We start from the raw sequence: 21537 nt of genomic DNA, 5'->3' as shown, positions 1-21537 counted from the left end.
CACTCCAGCCTGGGTACAGAGTGAGACTGTTTCAAAAAAACAACAACAAAAAAGAGACAAGACTATCTTATACTTTTTTGTGGTTTTTCCCTTGCCCTTATAGCCTCCCTACAGTAGTGGGTAACTAGTATCCAACTGAAGGCTCTGAAAAGGGCACAAAGACCTCCTAGAAAGAGTACTTGATTTGATCAACACTAAGAAGTTCATCTGTCTGCTGCTGCCGCGGACAAGCTGTATCACCAGAAAGTCATTTATAACGTTTGCGTCAATAGTAGGTACAAACCTTGGAGCTATAATTAAGATTCATTTAATTATGCTGGAAAAGTGAGGTAAAAGTGTTATTAGCTTCACATAAATCACAGCAAAATGTGTTGCGCACTACTTAAACCTTCTTCAAATTCTTTGTGTAGCAGCTATTGGTTTTTAAACTTACAATGAAAAAATGCTTTGCAAGAAAATTCAATCTTCAAAGACAAAAAAAAAAAGCACTCAGGGAGAAAATATAACTAAAGGATATTTATTTATTTTTACCAAGACTTTATCTTGAGGACATGGCTAAACTTCGTTTTCACCCCCGACCCCATCTTGAAGAAGGGTTAGTATGTGAATGTTATAAAGTAGATATGAACAGTTGAAGCACTGGAACCAACATTAAGTGACAAAGAACAACTTCCATCTAAATCATCATAAAAATGTTTAAGTAAAAAAAAAAAAAAAGAAAGAAAAAAAAAGAGGAGGTAACAGGGGTTTCCGATTGAACAAGATCCTCACATTTCATCTAATACAGTCAATCTTGGCTAGAGTATAACAAAGTGGAAACAGGATTACTATGATACAAAACTTCCACTACAGCACGCTGTACACACCTGTGTTCCAAGCCCATCCCAACCCCCACAATGCTTCCAACACAATTATTTCCCAGCCTGTTGGGCCTGCCGACGAAGGAGCACGTAGATCTTCTCTTTAATCCAGTCTTTGTTATAAGGCTGGTATGTCTGGGTATCAGCTCGGTAACTGAGGAGAGAAAGGGAATAAAGCAAAGTCACAGTGGTCGATCACTGCCAGGTGTTTAAATCCCCAAATTATAACTGCCCGATGATGGCATAGATGTGCACATTTCCAAAAATGAACTCAATGAAAAGTTGAAAGAGCTACTTACACAGTCGTTGAATTTTAAGTGACATGAACTTTATATCACCTAGTACAATCTTACAGTGGAAAAAGAAAACGTGACTTAGAACTTTTAAGTTAAATGCCCAATATGTTACATATCTACTTCTTCACAGAGTATGACCAGAAACCATGTGTTCTTCCTCCTACATAGTTTCTATTTTTATGGTTCCTTTAGTGATTAAAAAACAACAACAAAAAAATTGGCTGGGTGCAGTGGCTCATGCCTGTAATCCCAGCACTTTGGGAGGCTGAGGCGGGTGGATCACTTGAGGTCAGGAGTTCAAGACTAGCCTGGCCAACATGGTGAAACCTTGTCTCTACTAAAATACAAAAATTAGCTGGGCATGGTGGTGCACACCTGTAGTCCTGGCTACTCTGGAGGTTGAGGCAAGAGAATTGCTTCAACCGGTGGAGGATGCAGTAAGCCGAGATCGTGCCACTGCACTCCTGTAAGTCAGACTCCATCTCAAAAAAACAAAAACAAAAACAACAATACTAGAACAAACTTTAGATTTGCAATGTTTATTCTGAATTAACTAAAAAACCATTAAAAAACATGTACTGGCAACAAAGATTTCTTGCTGATTTCCCTCCCCCTGTAAAGTATTAAGGAAATCTTAAAACTGTATTTTAGGATTTGCTTTTTAAAATAAATAATGCTAGAGGCCTATGGAGAAGAATTATCAGAAGACATAGTAAGCTCCAAAATATCTCTAATCAGAAGGGTAAGGAGTACACAGACTAGCATTAGCCGTAAAACTCCAATGGGACTGTGAGTAGTATCTAGTAAGATGTCACAGAGTACTGGGTGTCGCTTTAAATTCTTATCTGAATTAACTCATTTTTACAACCCTGTGAGTAAGTACAATTATCCTCACTATCCCCCGCACCGACCCCTGCTTTTTTTTTGAGACAGAATCTCACTCTGTCACGCAGTCTGGAGTGCGATGGTGCCATCTTGGCTCACTGCAACCTCTGCCACCTGGGTTCACATGATTCTCCTGCCTCAGCCTCCTGAGTAGGTAAGACTATAGGCATGTGCCACCACGTCCAGCTAATTTTTTGTATTTTTAGTAGAGACGAGTTTTCACTATGTCGGCCAAGTTGGTCTTGAACTCCTGACCCTCAAGTGATCCAGCCGCCTTGGCCACCCAAAGTGCTGGGATTACAGGCATGAGCCACCGCACCTGGCCTCCTTTTTCATAAATGAGAAACCAAGGCTTTAAAAAGTGAAGCAAGTTATTAGCTAGGTAATGCTGGACTGGAGATAGATTTTAAATACTCCTGACTCCAGAGTCCTCACTGTTAATCACTAAGTTAGAAACCTAAACTACAATTTTTGGCAAGGGAAATAAATTCCAAAGTAGGAACACTTTATACAATTAACATCATATTCTTCCTCTGAACAGTAAGGTCACAATCCGATTTATTAAAAATGTACAAGATTCTCATTTTTAAAAATGCTTAACCAAATTTAAAAATTCTAAAATGTAATTTTTTCTGAAAACTATTTGTCTATGTTTCCTAATTAAATAAGCTCTAAGCTAGTCTACTGCAAAATGTAGCAGAAGAGACTATAACATTTATATAACACTGGAAAATAACTGAAAAAGGAACAAAATTTCTCACAATTATCATATCTGGGTGGGACAGGCTTTGTTTATACCATTAACCCCAAAAAAATCACTCTGGTTTGTGAACATTTAGGAATCCATCAACTTGCATGCAATTTTCCAACTCATCAAATAGTAGGCCAGGTGCCTGTGGCTCACGCCTGTAATCCCAGCACTTTGGGAGGCTGAGGCAGGCGGGTCACAATGTCAAGAGATCAAGACCATCCTGGCCAACATTGTGAAACCCCGTCTCTACTAAAAAAAAAAAATACAAAAATTAGCTGGGCGTGGTGGCGCGCACCAGTAGTCCCAGCTACTTGGGAGGCTGAAGCAGGAGAATCACTTGAACCCTGGCGACAGTGCAAGACTCTATCTCCAAAAAAAAAAAAAAAAAAGCAATAATGCCTTCTTTATGGAAAGCTGTGTCGATGGCTGTTAACTGGCACTTGAAAATGAGACAATTAAATGTTAAATACTTTAATAAAATGTCTAGTCATTGGCACAGATGAATCTTTTAACCTACTGTTATGGTCAACAAATGTATGTGTATATATATATATAAAAGAATATATATAAGAACAGAAGCTGTGGGTCTGGGCAATGAAATCAGAAGTGTCTTCAGTGATAACTTCTCTTACTGATCAGGAATACCCCTCATCATTATAATAACCGATGGTGAAAACGTTCTTTATGTCTCTAAGCAAAAAAGAAAATACTGCATAATCAAAAGGGTATTATTTTCATCTTACAAAAAGCTTATTTAAAAAACGTACAGATCAGAAAACTGGAAAAATCTGACTCTGACTTTAAGTATACGAAATACAAATTTTCATGCCTACATTTTATTATAGGCATGGTCAGTTTGCTCTGGGTTTAGTCACGTTAAAAAGTAGAATCTTATTTATTCCATTTCCACCTACACTGTTTAAAAAGAATTAATTAAAAAAAGTCCTAGGTCACTGCCATGTAAATTTAATAGAAGCTATAAGCACACAACCATCTACAAACCAAAAATGGACCCAGTCTCTGGTCTGAGGAGTAACAGCCCAAATCACAGGATGTGCTGTGGCAGTAGGTCTTTGGAAACAATACCTGATTTCTCCTGAATATTCAAAGAACAAAAAGGACATAACCAAAGTCACCTGGGAAAAATAGTTTTAAGTCCTAAATTTGATTCTGAAAGTTTTTCAGAGGGCAAAAAATTTTCAACATTAGAAACAAACATAAATAGTTACAGGTTTTCAAGCTACGATAATTTATGGTTTTTAACACTCTGAAACTACTAAAAAACCATAAATTATCATTAACCTCTCTTCCATATTTCTGGAACTACTGTAGGTGGAAGAATTATCTAGGTAATAATTAAAGCTTTCCCCCTATTTTGCTTTAAGATAGCAAATATTGTATTAAAAATCAGTTTAGTATGCTAGATATAGTTTCTAGTTTACATTTTAAAGTCTAATGCAGCCGGGCACAGTTGCTCGTGCCTGTAACATCACCCCTTGGGGAGGCTGAGGGAGGAGGATCACCTGAGCCCAGGAGTTTGAGACCAGCCTGGGTAATATAGCAAGACTCTGTCTCTAAAATTTTTTTTTATGAAGTCTAGTACAAAGTTAGAAAAGTTATGTTCTGTCATTAATGACATACTTGTAATGTCATTAACATGTCACTTGTAACTGTTTTACTCTGTTCAATTTTCATATTGTTGAAAAAACCTGAACACCTTTTAAATTTCACTTGAAATTTATAATTTATCTCACATGTAGACATTAAAATTAATATCATTCTAATCCTGGCAAATTTAAGAACATGCTTGTAATTAAAAATAAAACTCTATCCTGACTTCTTCAATCTAGTTGAAAAGGGAGTTGCTGCATATCTAATAGTGCTGAGCTCAGCAAGCACTTGATCCTCACAAGGAGTCTTGTGAACTAGATTTGTCTGAATTTTACAAATGAGCAAACTAAAGTTTAGCAATACAAAGCTGCCTTGTCAAAGGGAGCTAGCAAATGGTAGAGCCAGGATTCAAACCCAGCTATGTCTAATTCTGCCACTCCAACTAGCTCTTAACCACAGCCTCCCAAGATGAGTACAACATGATCCTTTGCTTCAAGTTTACTTCCCACTTACTGGGAGTAAGTACAACATCCCAAAAGTGTCAGGATTAGATCCTGAATGTTTCACTAAGATTCTTTTATAAAACCATAAAGACAACCGTTAATTTTTAATCAATGCAGAACATAGCTCTGTGATATAAATAAGGGAAATAGAAAATTATCAATAATTTTAGAAAGCTATGCCTCAAATAACAACACAAGTGACGTGCATTTATATAACTAATATTTACTCAGCACTAATTATGTACCAGAGATGCAGCAGTGAACAAAAACAAAGCAACTTGTTCTTAAATTCTATCAATTAATATACACATTATTGGTAATTTCATATCCAGTGGATGATTATGTCAACACTTAGGCCTCCCAATTCCATGAAGTCTTTTCCTCTAATGATCTCATCTCCTACCCTCTCTTGGCCAGATCCCTAGACCCTGTCATTTCCAACAACTTCAATTTCCTAATTTCAAGCATGCCATTCTCTGATCACCACTTCCTGACACTCTAATGTGAGCAATCCTTGATCCAGTGGGACCTACAATGAACTGATCTACCTGTTTCCAGCATCTCCTCCTACACCCCCAATTAAAGCTCATGGTCATTCAGTCGTTGCTGTTATCCTCATATATGCCCTCAACCTTTAGCAAAATCTTTACTCTCTACCTACTCCTCACCTGTAACCATCCAGGTGAGAGAGACTAGGAAAAAAATCCCATGATCACAATGACTGATTTCACTTTAAATCACTATCAGATAGGTACTTTGGAGGACACTTAATACATCCCTGAATTAATTGCAGTTCCCTAATTCTTTCACCTTCCTAGCTTATTTCTTACTTTTCCACAAACCTGTAACACCTGTTTCAAATTATGTCCTTGCTCCTTATCTTTCTAACTGAAGCATACAGAAGATAATTCCCCCCACCTCCCAAATTTGCCTGTCCTCCCTTTTTTATGATTGAACTGTCCAAGAGCCAATTTGAGCTATCAGTTTCTCCTTCTCTAGTACATCATCCCATCAGCCTGCAAACTTACCATTATTTTCCCCACTTTAAAAAAAGCAATTTCCTTCTCCAGCTACAACCCCATTTTTCTGTTCTTTCAAGCCAAATTCTTAAAGGAAAAAAAAAAAAGTAAGCCTGTAATGGCCATCTATAAATCCTCTCTTTTCATTCCTTTCCATACACTGAAATCTGTAAGCATTTTACTCTTGGCACTCTACCACAACTGTTTTGGAAGTCACCAAAGACTTCCACAGTGTCAAATCCAGGAGTCAATTAAATTCTCAGTCCTCACTTATCTGTCCTATCAATGATATGACACACTTCTGCATTTGGCTTCCAGCATATCATTGCTCCCTGCCCCTCCAATCTCCTAAGACTCTCTCCTTCACTCATTCCTCTGCGGCCTCGAAGGCTTCCTTAATGACTTCAAACATGCCAGGCACTCCTACTTCAGGACTTCTACACTAGCTGTCCCTCATCCCCTCTGTCTGGTATGTTTTTCCTATAGATGTCTGAATGGCTTAAAGTACCATGCAACATTCATTTGAATGTTCTGAGTGACCAAAGTGAAATGGCTACAACTGGAACACAATGAAGAGGTACAGAAAACAAAACTCAAACATCCCGAGGAAATTCATGTTTTGGAAATTTTGGGGAGACAGCATAGGTGTAGCCACATTCCAGGATTGGCTCCAGTGGTGATCCAGGAAGTGCCTATGAGTAAGACTTGTATATTTCTCATCACTGCTCTTTCAACTTCTAGCACAGCACCTGGCATGTAATAAATATTCATGTATCTGATGATTGAGTATCGTATCGTAAGGTGCTTCCATTTTCCTCGGTTAAATGAGCTGTATTTACACTCAACTTCTGTTTGCTAATGTAAAAAAGATTAGGTAGGTCTATAGTAACACTTTATGCTCCTTGTTAGTAGTTGTCAGAAGCAGATTATCAATACAAACTATAACAAATACGTTAAAAAATCTTACTCTAACATACCAAAATATACATACTTACACACGGTAGGATTGAAATTAAATTAAACTTCAGCTATACACGTATTTAAGTTTCTGAAATGTCATGAAAAAAAGATAATCTTAGTTTTAATCCAAAACCAATGGCTTTAGGACAAAGACTGTAAACGAAAAAAAAAAATTAGGTATAAGGAACAAAGAACAGGGACATGGAACTTCTTAATTAGGATCCTTTCTGGATACTAACTATATCAATTAGCAAAGTTATTTTTTTCTGTGCCTTTGGCTTTATGTTGCCAATCTCTTATTTCTGTAAGAGAAATATTAATTACTATACACTATGCAAATGCAAAGATCAGTGTCAGGCACATAATTAGCTCCCAATACCATAAATCACCTCAAACAGACAGAAAAACAATAGAAAATACAAGATAAAAGACATGTTGGCTAATACTTACACCAGGCAGCTGAGGTCTGCCAGATCATCGATGAAATCAAACAACTGACTGATGTCATATGTGATAGAGGGACTGTTGGGATTCATTCTTTTCAGATGTTCTTCATACATTTTACAAACGCCTAAGAAAGGATAGGAAAAAAAGCAAAATCTTACAATCACATACACTTCTAGATATGAGCTGTGCTTATGAGCAGTGCTATATGTTGATATCATATTTAATAAACTTGGGCTGGGGAAAAGATGATAGATTGATAGCTTTTGATTATTGCCACTAGCAAATACTTTTTTATTTTATAAATTCACCAGGTCAGGTTAGTGGCTTACGCCTGTAATCCCAGCTCTTTGGGAGGCTGAGGCAGGAGCATCACTTGAGCCCCACAGTTTAAGACCAGCCTGCCTGGGCAACACAGGGAGACCTCATCTCTACAAAAATTTAAAAATTAGCCAGGCGTGATGGCGTGTGCTTGTGGTCCCAGCTATCTGGGAAGCTGAGGTGGGAGAATCACTTGACTGCAGTGAGCCATGATTGCATCACCGCACTCCAGTCTGGGCAGCTGAGAAATTCATCACAATGTTGGTGTAACTATTTTGTGTCTTAATAATAAAATGATTACTTCAAACCACCGGAGCTAAGGGACTTTAAAGACTTGCCATCTGATGGCTCAAACAAGTAACATTGTGGGTCTTAACAGGTTTTTCAGTAATTCTTCCTAAAGCCACAGAGCAAAAAAAAAAAAAAAAAAGAAAGAAGTCACATTAAAAATTGGCAACAAAGAAAGAGATTATCCTAATGTGTATTTAAGATCCTAGACTAGGCCAGGCACAGTGGCTCACGCCTGTAATCTCAGCACTTTGGGAGGCCGAGGCGGGCAGATCACGAGGTCAGGAGATCGAGACCATCCTGACCAACACGGTGAAACCCCGTCTCTACTAAAAAATACAAAAAATTAGCCAGGCATGGTGGCAGGCGCCTGTAGCCCCAGCTACTCGGGAGGCTGAAGCAGGAGAATGGCATGAACCTGGGAGGTGGAGATTGCAGTGAGCCGAGATTGGCCACTGCACTCCAGCCCGGGCGACAGAGCAAGACTCTGTCTAAAAAAAAAAAAAAAATCCTAGACTATGGATTCAGACAGACTTGAGTTCCAGCTCTGCTCCTGTCAAACTGAGGACAAACAACGCCATTCCCTGAACCACACCTGTCAAACAGAGTTAAGAGTGCCTCTTCATAGAATTGTGAGGTTTATTTGAAATAATACATATAAAGCATTAGCACATGAACAAGGATATAAGTACTTAAATATAATAAAAAAGATAATGAGCAAAATCTTTAATAGCAAGCCCACATTACTAATTATAATTAGCTATAGAGTACATTATCTATTTAGTTTTTATTCAATAATACTCTCCTTTTTTTTTCTTTGAGACGGAGTTTTGCTCTTGTTGCCCAGGCTGGAGTGCAATGATGTGATCTTGGCTCACTGCAACCTCCGCCTCCTAGGTTCAAGCGATTCTCCTGCCTCTGCCTCGGCCCCCCAAGTAGCTGGGATTACAGGCACCCGCCACCACACCCAGCTAACTTTTTGTATTTTTAGTAGAGACGGGGTTTTACCATGTTGGCCAGGCTGATCTTGAACTCCTGACCTCAGGTGATCAGCCCACCTCAGCCTCCCAAAGGGCTGGGATTATAGGCATGAGCCGGCCTGATACTCTCCTTTCTTATTCCCACAAAAGGAGAATACACCTTTTCAGTCTATTCCCACTGTCAACTATTTTAAGACTACTACGATGAATGGATAAGTGACATAAATGCTAGTTATCTAGAAAAAACATGTCCTATACTGTATACATAAGCCTTTTATTAGCTCCAAATTAACTTTACAAATTTCCTAATAAAAATACTATTCAATCACAGAACTATTAAACAACTATCTTAGGGTTTTTTATTGCTACTGGCATACTACATTGTGATCACAGAATATCACCCATGAGTTAATGAATGGAAAGAAAATAAAAACTAGGAAAATAAATTCCTGTATGTTAAAAAGGCACTGACCCACAGTTATACTTTTTTTTTTTTTTTTTTTGAGATGGAGTTTTTGCTCTTGTTGCCCAGGCTGGAGTGCGATGGCGCAATCTCAGCTCACTGCAACCTCCGCCTCCCGGATTCAAGCGATTCTCTTGCCTCAGCCTCAGCCTCCCGAGTAGCTGGGATTACAGGTGTGTGCCACCACGCCTGGCTAATTTTTGTATTTTTAGTACAGACAGGGTTTCACCATGCTGGCCAGGCTGGTCTCAAACTCCTGAGCTCAGGTGATCCACCCGCGTCGGCCTCCCAAAGTGCTGGGATTACAGGCATAAGCCACCATGCCCAGCCTCCATTATACTTAATGGTTAAAGACGGGATGCTTTTCTGTTAAGATTAGGAAGAATACCAGAATATTTATTGTTGCTACTTGTATCCAACATTGTACTAGAAGTTCTAGCCAGGGCAATTAGGCAAGAAAGAGAGACAACAGGCCTTCAGATTGGAAAGGAAGAAGTACAGCCATCATTATTTGCAGATGACATTATCTTACAGATAGAAAATCCTAAGGAAACAATAAAAATCTATTAGAACTAATAAATGAGTACAGCAAGGTTGCAGGATATAGGATCAGTATATGAAAATAAATTTTATTCCTATGCCTTAGCAACAAGTCTGAAAATAAAATTAAGAAAACTCCATTTATAACAGCATAAAAAAGAATAAAATTCTTAGAAATAAACGAAACACAAGTAGTACAAAACGTGTACACTCTACACCATAAAATGTCATGGAAAGACTCTTTTCTTTCCCTTGAGACACAGTCTCATTCTGTTGCCCAGGCTGGAGTGCAGTGGCCTAATTACAGCTCACTGCAGCCTTGACCTCTTAAGTTCAAGTGATCCTCCCAAGGATCTGTGACTATAGGTATGTGCCACCATGCCCAGCTAATTTTTGTACTTTTTGGAGAGCAGGGGTTTCATCATGTTGTCCAGGCTAGTCTCAAACTCCTGGGCTCAAGCAATCCGTTCACCTTGGCCTCCCAAAGTCCTGGAATGACAGGTGTGAGCCACCACGCCATGCTGGAAAGTAAAGCCACCACACCATGCTTAATAAATGGAAAGACATCCCATATTCATGAGTTGGAAGACCTGATGCCAATACTCCCCCAGATGATCTACGGATTCAACGCAATTCCTATAAAAATCCAAGCTGCTTTTGCAGAAACCAACAAGCTAATCCTAAATTTGACACAGAAATGCAGGAGACCCAAGACAGCCAAAATAATCTTGAAAAAGAACACTGGAGGATTCAAACTTCCTGATTTCAAAACTTACTATGAAACTGCTGCAATCAAGACAATATGGTATTGGCATGAGGATAGGTATCTAGATCAATGGAACAGAAATGAGAGTCCAGAAACAAACCCTCACATTTATGGTCACTTGCTTTTTGACAAGCATGCCAAAACAATTCAACAAAGGACAGTATTTTCAACAAATGATGCTAGGACAAGAGGATAGTCACATGTGAAAGAATGAAGTTGGACACATCCCTACAACAGACCAGAGACTTAAAAGTAGGAGCCCAAACTATAAGACCCATAGAAAAAAATAAAGGCATTAATATTTGTGACCTTGGATAAACCAATGGTTTCTTAGATATGACACCAAAAACACAACAAAAAGAAAAATATGCAAGTTAAAGTTCATAAAAATAAAAAACTTTTGTGCTCCAAAAGACACTATTAAGAAAGTGAGAAGACACCACAAACTGGGAGAAAACCTTTATAAAACATCTATCTGATAAAGGACTAATGTCCAAAAATATACAAAGAACTCCTAAAACTTAACCATAATCACTCAATGAAAAATGGGCAGAAGATCTGGATACCTCAATAAAGATATACACGGCAAATAAGCATATGAAAAGATGACATTATATGTCATTAGGGAATTGCAAATTAAAACAATAAGATAACTTAGAATGGCTAAAATCTAAATCAGTGACAACACCAAATGCTGGTAAGGATGTGGAACAGAAACTCATTCACTGCTGGTGGGAATGCAAAATGGTCCTGCCACATCTGAAGACAGTTTGGCAGTTTCTTACAAAGCTAAACATACTTGTACCACATAATTTAGCAATCACTCTCCTACATATTTACCCAAATGAGCTGAAAACTTAGGTCCACACAAAAACCTACACAGAAATGTTTATAGCAGCTTTATTCATAATTGCCAAAAAATAGAAGCAACCAAGATGCTCTTCAATAAGTGAATGGATAACCAAACCATGGTACATTCATTCAAGGGAATATTATTCAGCAATAAAAAGAAATGAGCTATGCAGCCACACACACAAAAAGTAAGAACCATAAAAGCATACCGCTAGGTTGGCCGGGAATGGGGGCTGCCTGTGATCCCCAGACTTTGGGAGGCTGAGGTGGACGGATCACTTGAGGTCAGGAGTTTGAGACCAGCCTGGCCTACACAGTAAAACCCGTCTCTACTAAAAATACAAAAAAAGGTAGCCAGGCATGGTGGTGCAGGCCTGTAATCCCAGCTACTTGGGTGGCTGAGGCAGGAGAATCGCTTGAAGCAGGAGGCAGAGGTTGCAGTGAGCTGAGATTGCGTCACAGCACTCCAGCCTGGGTGACAGAGAAAGACTCTGTCTCACACACCAAAAAAAAAAAAAAAAAAAAAAAGCATATTGCTAGGTTAAAGCAGCCAGTCCGAAAAGGCTTCATACTCCATAACTCCAACATGACATTCCAGAAAAGGCAAAACTACAGAGATGGTAAAAAGATCAGGGGTTTGGGGGTGGTGGCAGGGAAGGAGGTATAGGTGGAACAATGGGGATTTCTGGTAGTGAAACTACTCTGTATGATACAGTAAAGGTAGACACATGTAATTATACACGTCAAAACCCACAGAATGTTTAACACATACAGTAAACCCTAACATAAACTGTGAACTTTATTTATTGATAATCTATTTTCCCATAAGCCTAAAACTGCTCTAAAAACATGGTCTTAAATAAAGTCTTTAACTGCTCTTAAAAAAAAGTGAGGGGGGAGGAGAAAAATGCTCTGATCTACAGGGGAATATTTACTACAAGAAAAAAATAGAATAATAAAATTACCATTTGGCAACCACATCATGTGAGAACTTATTTAATAATTATTTTAACATTTTTTTGTTTTAGTTTTTTAAATGGGAAATACATCACTATTTTGAATTTTTAGAAAAAGAGCTACCAAGTCATGAAAAGACATGGAGGAAACATAATAAATGCACATTGCTAAGTAAAAAAAGCCAGTTAAGAAAAAGCCACACACGATAATGATTCCAACTATATGACACTCTGGAAAAGGCAAAACTATGGAGACAGTAAAAAGACCAATGGTTCCCAGAGGTTGAGGGTGGGGTAGGAGGGGATGAGTAGGTAGAGCACAAGAAATGTTTAGGGCAGGGCAGTGAAACCATTCTGTGTGATGCTGTAATGGCGGACACATGACGCTGCGCATTTGGGAAAATCCAAGTAATGTAGGACATAAGAATGAAACCTAGTATAAACTATGAACTTTACTTAATGATAATGTATCAGTAATGAATAGTGGTTCACCACTGTTACAAATGTACCACACCAGTGAAATTCATTAATAATAGGGGAAATTGTGTAGGGGTGAAGAAAGAAAGTAATATGGGAAAACTGTAGTTTCTGTTCAATTTTTCTACAACCCTGAAACTGCCCTGAGAAATAACAGTATTGCAGAATCAAAGATCAAACACGATAATATAGGTTAGGTAACAATTTGCTAAGAGAGCTTGCATACAAAATCTACATCAATAGCAGGCAGAAATGTCAGCAGAGAAATGGATCTGTAAAGAGATGAAGAAAAAAATGCCACGTTCTTCTTTAAGAATTAGAGTAGATGGCCAGGAGTGGTGGCTCACGTCTGTAATCCCAGCACTTTGGGAAGCCGAGGTGGGTGGATCACTTGAGGTCAGGAGTTCGGGACCAGCCCGGCCCACGTGGCGAAATCCTGTGTTTACTAATAATACAAAAACTAGCTGGGCGTGGTGGCACACACCTGTAGTCCCAGCTACTCAGGAGGCTGAGGAAGGAGAATCATTTGAACCCAGGAGGCAGACGTTGCAGTGAGCTGAGACGCACCACTGGACTCCAGCCTGGGCGACACAGTGAGACTCTGTCTCAAAAAACAAAAAGGAACAAAGACACCTGCACTCATATGTTTATGGCAGTACTATACACAATAGCAAAGTTATGGAATCAACTAAGTGTCCATCAATGGATGACTAGACAAAGGAAATGTGGTGTATGAGTATGCATGCACACACATACCATGGAATACTACTCAGCTATTAAAAAAAGAATAAAACCATGTCTTTGCAGCAACATTATCTCAAGTGAAGTAACTCAGACAGTCAAACATCTAATGTTCTCACTTATTAGTGGAGGCTAAATAATGTGTGCACATGGACAGACAGAGTGGAATAAGTGACACTGGAGACTACAAAAGGTGGGAGAATGGTGAGGGATGAAAAATCACTACTGTGTACAATGTACACCAGGTGATGGCTACACTAAAAGCCCAGACTTGGTTGGGCGCAGTGGCTCATGCTTGTAATCCCAGAACTTTGGGAGGCTAAGGCAGGAGAACTGCCTGAGGCTAGAAGTCTGAGACCAACATGTGCAACACAGTGACCCCATCTCTATAAAAAAAAACAAAAAATTAGCCAGGTGTGGTGGCAGGTGCCTCTAGTCCCAGCTATTTGGGAGGCTGAGGCAGGAGGACTGCTTGAGCCCAGGAAACTGAGACTGCAATAAGCCGTGACCACCACTGCACCCCAGCCTGGGTGACAGAGCAAGACCCCGTCTCTTAGGGAAAAAAAAAAAAAGGCCCAGACTTTACTACTGTGCAATATATCTATGTAAGAAGACTACACTTGTATCCCTTAAATCTATTAAAACAACCTATTAAAAACAAACAGACACACAAGTCTATAGTGCTTGAGTTTAACCAGAATATATAAGGGATACCTGTAAAATATTTCCATACTGTAACAAGGTAACACGTGACAAATAATAAGAGAATATTTATAAAACAACAAGCAGCTCTGGAAAGTCACTCATTATATACATTACTTTAAAAAAAAAAAAAAAACACGTAATACTTGTAGCAAAGAGGATACTATATACATAATTAATGTTTAAAATGTTCAACAGGCCAAGGTCAGAAGTTCGAGACCAGCCTGGCCAACATGGTGAAACCCCATCTCTACTAAATACACGAAAAATTAGCTGGGTGTGGTGGCCCATGCCTGTAGTCCCAGCTACTTGGGAGGCTGAGGCACAAGAATCACTTGAACCTGGGGGGTGGAGGTTGCGTGAGCCGAGATTGCATTACTGCACTCCAGTCTGGGTGATAGAGCGAGACTCTGTCTCAAATAATAAATAAATAAACAAACAAATAAATAAATAAATAAAATGTTCAATAATTATGGTCCATCCTAAATATCTGCTTTCCCTCCTAAAATTAGCAATTCAAGAAATTTGGAGGGTTGGAATTGATACAGGCAGGGCCTGGGGTGGATGGACTATTAAAAAAAAAAGAAATTCAGAGGGGGAAAACCCAGTTCCTAAATGAGACATTTTTCTACCCCTTGATTAGTGTTAAACTCACCTTCCATGCATTCATTCACAGATTCGTAGTCAGCATAAGTTCTGCCTTCTGGCCTCTTGGTAGGCTGTACCAGCAAAATGGTGTGAGACTGCAGGGGGAAAACATGATTTCAATATAAGTTTCTATTTGAGAAATTCATAGTATGATAAAAAAAATCCCCATTTCTAATGCAATAATGATTGCTAGTTATTAAAATGTAATTAGAGAGGCCAGGCATGGCATCCCATGCCTATAATCCTCGTCCTCTGGGAGGCTGAAAGGGGGAAAATCACTTGAGGCCAGAAGCTTGAGACCAACCTGGGCAACATAGCAAGACCCTATCTCTACAAAAAAATAAAATTTGCCGGGTGCATGCCTGTAGTCCTAGCACTTTGGAAGTCTAAGGCAGGAGGATTCCTTGAGCCCAGGAGGCTGAGACTACAGTGCACCATGATCACACCATTGCATCGAAGAGTGAGGCCCCATCTCTTAAAAGAAAAAAAAAAATTAGGATACTTTTTCCACAAAAATATTTATGTCTTAGTCTAAGTGTTGTATCTAGCTGGATTCACAACTCTGCTGTACGGTCTCCCTAAGTCTCCCAGTCCTACTGTACTTACTGCCTACAAGTAATCAGTATAAGCTACCTTGCCCTCCTTTTTCTTTTGTATCTTTTCTTCCCAACTAAATTATAAACCTGCTTAGGTTTTCTGTCTCCAGTGGTCACTTTCCATCTTTAATGCTCTTAAGTCACTAATAAAAACTCAGATGGGCTGATGAAAGGAAACAAAAGGGGAAATAGTATAATAATCACAAGCATGGTTTCAACTTAAGCTTTTTTTCCAACCTTAGCATAAGAGCAAAGTCACATTTTATCCAGGGGTTAGACTTAACACTAAAGCAGTAGATAAATTAGCAATATAAACATATTGTAAGAATTACCCTTAAAAATCCATTAAACTATTCACCTAGTAGATGACTTGCCTTACTGGGCTTTCTCATACCAAAATCACGTATTAGAATCACACAGAAAGTTAGGTCATCACATTATGAGAAATGTGAAATATGCCCAAAAAATAGCAGACAGACTTGTCTTCCACTTTCTGCTCACTGGGAAACATGTTTTTGTTAGTGATCAGTCACTAACAAATCAATCTCAGTGTTTCTCAACCTGGGCTCTACTACATTTTGGGTTGGCTGATTCTATTACAAATATCCCTTGGGGAACAAAAAATCTCATCCAGCTGAGAATTCACTGGTCTGTTGAAAATATGACCCATCCAATTTTTTGCTACATGTGTAAGGTTAATTAAATGCAAGTATGATGCAACTCCACTGTAAACCCAGTCCCAAATCAAACTATTCACTTCTTTCCTTCTCTTCTGCTGTACTAGTATTTTTCAGCCAAAAACCAGAAAACAAAAATTTCCTAACAACAGGAACCCTAAAATGTTTTGGAATGATTTTTTTTTTTTTGAGACAGAGTTTTGTTCTTGTTGCCCAGGCTGGAGTGCAAAGGCACGATCTCAGCTTACTGCAACCTCTGCTTCCTGGGTTCAAGCGAATCTTCTGCTTCAGCCTCCCAAGTAGCTGGGATTACAGGCATGCACCACCACGCTCGGCTAATTTTGTCTTTTTAGTAGAGATGGGGTTTCTCCATGTTGGTCAGGCTGGTCTTGAACTCCCGACCTCAGGTGATCTGCCCGCCTCGGCCTCCCAAAGTGCTGGGATTACAGGCGTGAGCCGCCGCGCCTGGCCAAAATGATCAGAATTTTTAACCATCAAATTGGAACTGAAATAGCTGAAGCCCAGACTTTCTGAATAAACAATGGAAAAATAGTACATTTAACATGACACACAAAACAAAGGGTCATCATACTCTTCTCTCCCCATCAACAACTAAATTACTTTGACTAAAAGTTTGAGAGGCTTTGACATAAAAATGGAACTTGGTGACAAGAGACGAAGGCTTAACTCTCACCTGTAATAACCTGAGCAGTCAAAGCCTTTGTTAAATTGATTTAAAAGCCACAGAAAACATTATATTAGATTATTTGTTATACAGAAGTCTTTGTAAGCTAGCTACTCAAAAAGTTTCAATGAGTCATTTAAGAAAAAATAATTTTGTAGAAACTACGTGCATTCTTGCAACAGAGCTTGCCCTATACACTAACTATCTCAACTGCTACTATAATAATTGTATTCTAATTCTAATGCAAATTAAAAGACTAATTTGAAAGGGTAAGAATGGAAAAAGCTATACAGCATGTTGCTTTTTATATCTAGTCTTAAAATGAACACCGGGCAAAGTTTACTATTTTCAATACTTACTGCCCAAAGACAAGGATTAAAAATCACTAAGAACATAACATGATACATTTTAAAAACTGTGGTCAAGTGGTTATCATTTTTAAATGGCATTGCTTTCCTGCTCAAATTCTTTACAGATTATACCACCTCTCAAGCCAGTTTTGGTCACTTTCTTCGAACTGGAGCTTACTGATCATCCCGGCTGGGTTCTAATAGAGCTGGTCTCTGACCTGAGCCTACTTTTCAGCCTCCAGCCCCAAGAGGATATAAATACAGATAAGTACAGGATCGAGGGCTGAGGGACGTGCCACATGCAATACCTAGAGGTCTCAAAAACAGAAAAAAAAAAAAAAAAAAAAAGGCAGAGCACAGGAAAATGAAAGCTGAGAAAACACACTGCAAAGCAAATACGTCCTCTCCTGGCCCACATGCTGGGTATAGCAGAATCTGTCAGCTTTGAGAATAGGTTAGACAACCCTGGCCCATTGTTCCTACAGCAGGCTAGAGCATTTGGAGGGAAAAATACCATATCTGGCAGGGCCCAGTGGCTCACGCCTGTAATTCCAGCACTTTGAGATGCCAAGGCGGGCAGATCACCTTAGGTCAGGAGTTCGAGACCAGCCTGGCCAACGTGGTGAAACGCCGTCTCTACTAAAACACAAAAATTAGCCAGGCGAGGTGGCGGGCGCCTGTAATCCCAGCTACTAGGGAAGCTGAGACAGGAGAATTGCTTGAACCCAGGAGGCGGAGGTTGCAGGGGTCTGAGATCGCGCCACTGCACTCCAGCCCGGGCGACAGAGTGAGACTATCTCAAAAACCAAACAAAACACCACCCCCACGCCTCCATCTACCAAGTAACAATCGGGAGAGAGCTCATCCTCAGGCCCAAGGCACGCCTGACCCGAGCGAGCCGGCGGGCGCGCAACCGCAGGGCGGACCGGGGCTCCGAGGCCTAGAGTCAGGCCTGGCGTCCCTGCGGCGGGAAGAAGTATCAATTCACCGACTGGAGTGGCGGGGTGCATCACGCCGCGCTGCATGGGGCTCGTGGGGAGGGGAAAATGTATGGGGCTGGGGTCGCTCTGGAGGCCAGGGACTCGGACTCGGGTAGCCGCGGAGGCCTTTCTCACCATCGCGCCAAACTCTCTTCGCTGCAGCAGCTGCCGACACCGCCACCGTTACACGAGCTTAGCCACAACGCCGCTAACAGCCAATCCTCGCGAGAGGAGCCGCCGGAAGTCGTCGAAAGTGCAACGCAAAAGAGCCTTTTGGATCATAGAGGCACAGTCACTTCCGGCAGCTAGAGCAGCTACTGACTCTGTTTCAGCCATCTTCGATAAAGGCAAAAAGGTAAGTAAGGGAAAGTTTCCAAGCTTTAGGAAGAATTATTTTTTTTTCAAGACGCTGTCTTCCGTACTTTCGTTATTAAATATACAGCTCAAGTGATCACCGGTATAGACAGTGACATCAGACATCTTTAATTAGCCCTACTCAAAAATGGCGGCAACATAAGTATCATGGGCCAGAGGTCGGTTGTAACCCGGAAGTGCCTTTGTAAAGGAGGGGGTGGTCAGACAATCCGGAAGTGGATGGAATGAAGAGGTGCCACTTGGCGGCCATGGCAGCTGTAGTATCGGCGACTCCGGGTCAAGGCCCGGTCGAGTGCAGTACCATGGGCAGCACCGGGTATAGGGCAGAGACAGCTTTGTGTCAACTTTGCTGCTGAACCCCTAGGACCCATCGTTAGAGACCTGCAGGACTCCTTTCCTCATCCCAGGCTCGGAGGAGAGTTTGCTGGGACTGGTGGGCTGGTTTCCTGCTCTGGGGGGCGGATCACCTTCGGGGCCGCCTCTTGGAGACAGGGGCGCCTAGGGAACGCACAGGTTCGCTTGAGTCACTTACCCGCCGCCGCCTAAGACATTGTGCCACCCTCAATCCGACATCGAAGAAATCGATCATTCGCACATTTTCCCCTTTGACTTTTCCCATCTCTGTTAACCCACGAGAATCTAATGACTGGCATCTGAGAACCCAGAGCTTGGGACCTTAGATTGCTGTAAGCTTTCTCTGGTGCTAATATCAGCAAAAAGGGTCTGTTTCCCAGTACGTTCAAGAGGAAGGTGCCTCGTGAACACATCTGCTGGTGGGGAGGCCTAAAGAACTGGAAAGCCCACTCTCTTGGAACCACTACACCTGTTTAAAGAACCTAAGCGCCATTTAAAGCCACTGGAAATTTGTTGTCTAGTGGTTGTGGGTGAATAAAGGAGGGCAGAATGGATGATTTCATCTCCATTAGCCTGCTGTCTCTGGCTATGTTGGTGGGATGTTACGTGGCCGGAATCATTCCCTTGGCTGTTAATTTCTCAGAGGTAAGAAATTCTCAATTTTCTGTCAGCTGTCAGGATGGCTGTGAGATAGTAGTTTTAGTTGCAAAGGGAAGCTGCTTCCCTAGTTAAATCTCAAAGCTGAAGTCTCATTAAGAAAGACTATCTTTTTTAAAAGATACATAACACTTAATAATAGAAACAAACCTCATATTCAGCAGTGGAATTCTTAACCCGGGGTGGATAGATACTCCACGGAAGATCCTAGAGTATTCTGAATCCCTTAGAATTGCTCACAAAAGTTTGAGGTTCTGTGCATTTACCTGGAGAGAGGCACCATAACATTTCTTTTGATTCTCAGAGATTTCATGGGATCAAGGTTCCAGATTGTTATCAAGAAAATAAATGGAGGGCTGGGCGCGGTGGCTCACGCCTGTAATCTCAGCACTTTGGGAGGCTGAGGTGGAAGGATTGCTTGGGCCTAGGGGTTCTAGACCAGCCTGGGCAATGTGGCGAGACCTTCTCCCTATTAATGAGGCTGAGGTAAGAGGATCGCTTGGGCCCAGGAATTCTAGACCAGCCTGGGCAACGTGGCGAGACCTTGTCCCTACAAATGAGGCTGAGGTAGGAGGATCGCTTGACCCCGGGTGGTTGAGGCTGCAGTGAGCCGTGTTTGGGCCACTGCACTCCAGCCTGGACAGCAGAGTGAGATCCTGTCTCCAAAAAAGAAAAAAAAAGAAATGGAGAATGTTATTTTTCCACATGAACTGAAATCAATATGATAACTTCTTTCTGAGAAAGTCAAACACACCTTTCTGAGGAAAGCTGTTTTGTTTTATTTTTTGGATGCCTGTACTAGAATGAATGTAAGAAAAAACTAAAATAGATTGTTCTTAACTCACATTTCTTTTTAAAGAAGGGGAGCCTTGGAATTGATATTCTGAAGTTGTTTCAAATCTATTTGCTTAGCAATGAATTTTTGGTTAATACGTTTTGACATTTTCGTTAATTTGATTGGCACCTTGAACAGACGTTAAGCGAGGGTCCCGGGAAGAGGGATAGACGAAAGCACTGTTCAGTGAACATGCCGATAGGTCCTTTAGGTAGGCATAAAAAATTCACGAATTGCACAGCGTTCAAAGATTTAGGGGGGAAAAGCTACTACATTCAGAGGGAACAGGATTTCATGAGTTTGTCCTAGAGTTCAGCAGTAAAATAGGCCCTAGTTTCAATGCCATTCCTGAAAGTACTTTCAAAGGAGGCCTGAAGTAGAAAGGAAAGGTATAAATGAAATATTAAGTACACCTTGAAGAAACCTGAGGAAGAGGAGACATTACAGGTGAAAATAGCCTGTGGGTGGGAACGAAGGTGGGACAAGGTGTTGTCAGTTTGAGGAAAAGTAAAGCCCATAGCCAGATGGAACAGATGCTTAAATTGTTGCTGCTCTTTTTCTGTTTCCTTTTTAATCTGTACCCCTCAGCATCTAATGATAGCATTTTAAAAAATTACGTGCATTACCTAACTTCACTTAAACTCAAGCTGGGTGCGGTGGGGCGCGCCTGTAGTCCTAGCTACTCAAGAGGATAAGGTGGGAGGATTGCTTGAACCCAGGAGTTAGCCTGGGCAACATTGAGACTCTTTCTCTTAAAAAAAAAAAAGAAAAGAAAAGAAAAATCAGTGACATATAGATGAGGAAACGGAGACTGGATAGGTTCATGAAGTTTGTTAGAAGAGAGATATTTTTTCAGTCTAGCTTTTCTGACTCAGACCAGTTCGTAGCCACTAAGCATTTCGGCAAAGGTACATGGTACGTATACATGGTAGCCTGTGTGCCAAATCCAGCCTGCAGACTGTTCC

At 40.5% G+C, this 21537-nt stretch overlaps 2 protein-coding genes across 5 annotated transcripts in view; one reads left to right on the top strand and one right to left on the bottom strand.

Moving 5' to 3' along the window:
* Window positions 1-496: 496 nt before the first annotated feature.
* ERH (ERH mRNA splicing and mitosis factor) lies at window positions 497-18627 on the bottom strand. The gene is made up of 4 exons (XM_055289024.2): window positions 18487-18627; window positions 15071-15158; window positions 7336-7456; window positions 497-1014 (listed from the first exon to the last, which is right to left on the bottom strand). Exons 1-4 carry the CDS (start codon window positions 18487-18489, stop codon window positions 912-914), a joined length of 315 nt encoding a protein of 104 aa, XP_055144999.1. The 5' UTR covers window positions 18490-18627; the 3' UTR covers window positions 497-911.
* The window catches only part of SLC39A9 (solute carrier family 39 member 9), a 73203-nt gene continuing 65218 nt past the window's right edge, over window positions 13553-21537 (top strand). For 2 of the 4 annotated variants that reach the window (XM_055289021.2, XM_055289019.2), the window contains exon 1: window positions 18788-19725. In XM_055289021.2, coding sequence (XP_055144996.1) covers window positions 19630-19725 — 96 coding nt within the window. In that variant the 5' untranslated portion in view covers window positions 18788-19629. Of the gene's footprint in view, window positions 16636-18067; window positions 19726-21537 lie in introns of those variants that run through there. The other 2 variants (XM_055289023.2, XM_055289018.2) reach the window with 2 other exon arrangements.

The sequence above is a fragment of the Symphalangus syndactylus genome, chromosome 8 (genome assembly GCF_028878055.3).
Source record: "Symphalangus syndactylus isolate Jambi chromosome 8, NHGRI_mSymSyn1-v2.1_pri, whole genome shotgun sequence".
Classification (NCBI taxonomy): Eukaryota; Metazoa; Chordata; class Mammalia; order Primates; family Hylobatidae; genus Symphalangus; species Symphalangus syndactylus.
This window is presented reverse-complemented; position numbering and strand designations above follow the sequence as displayed.

Excerpts from the sequence above, each read along its gene's own strand:
- ERH (XM_055289024.2), bottom strand. Across the intron at positions 7,457-15,070 it reads TGTGAATGAATGCATGGAAG|GCGTTTGTAAAATGTATGAA; the intron begins GTGAGTTTAACA and ends ATCCTTTCTTAG. Across the intron at positions 1,015-7,335 it reads GCAGACCTCAGCTGCCTGGT|TTACCGAGCTGATACCCAGA; the intron begins GTAAGTATTAGC and ends TTCTCTCCTCAG.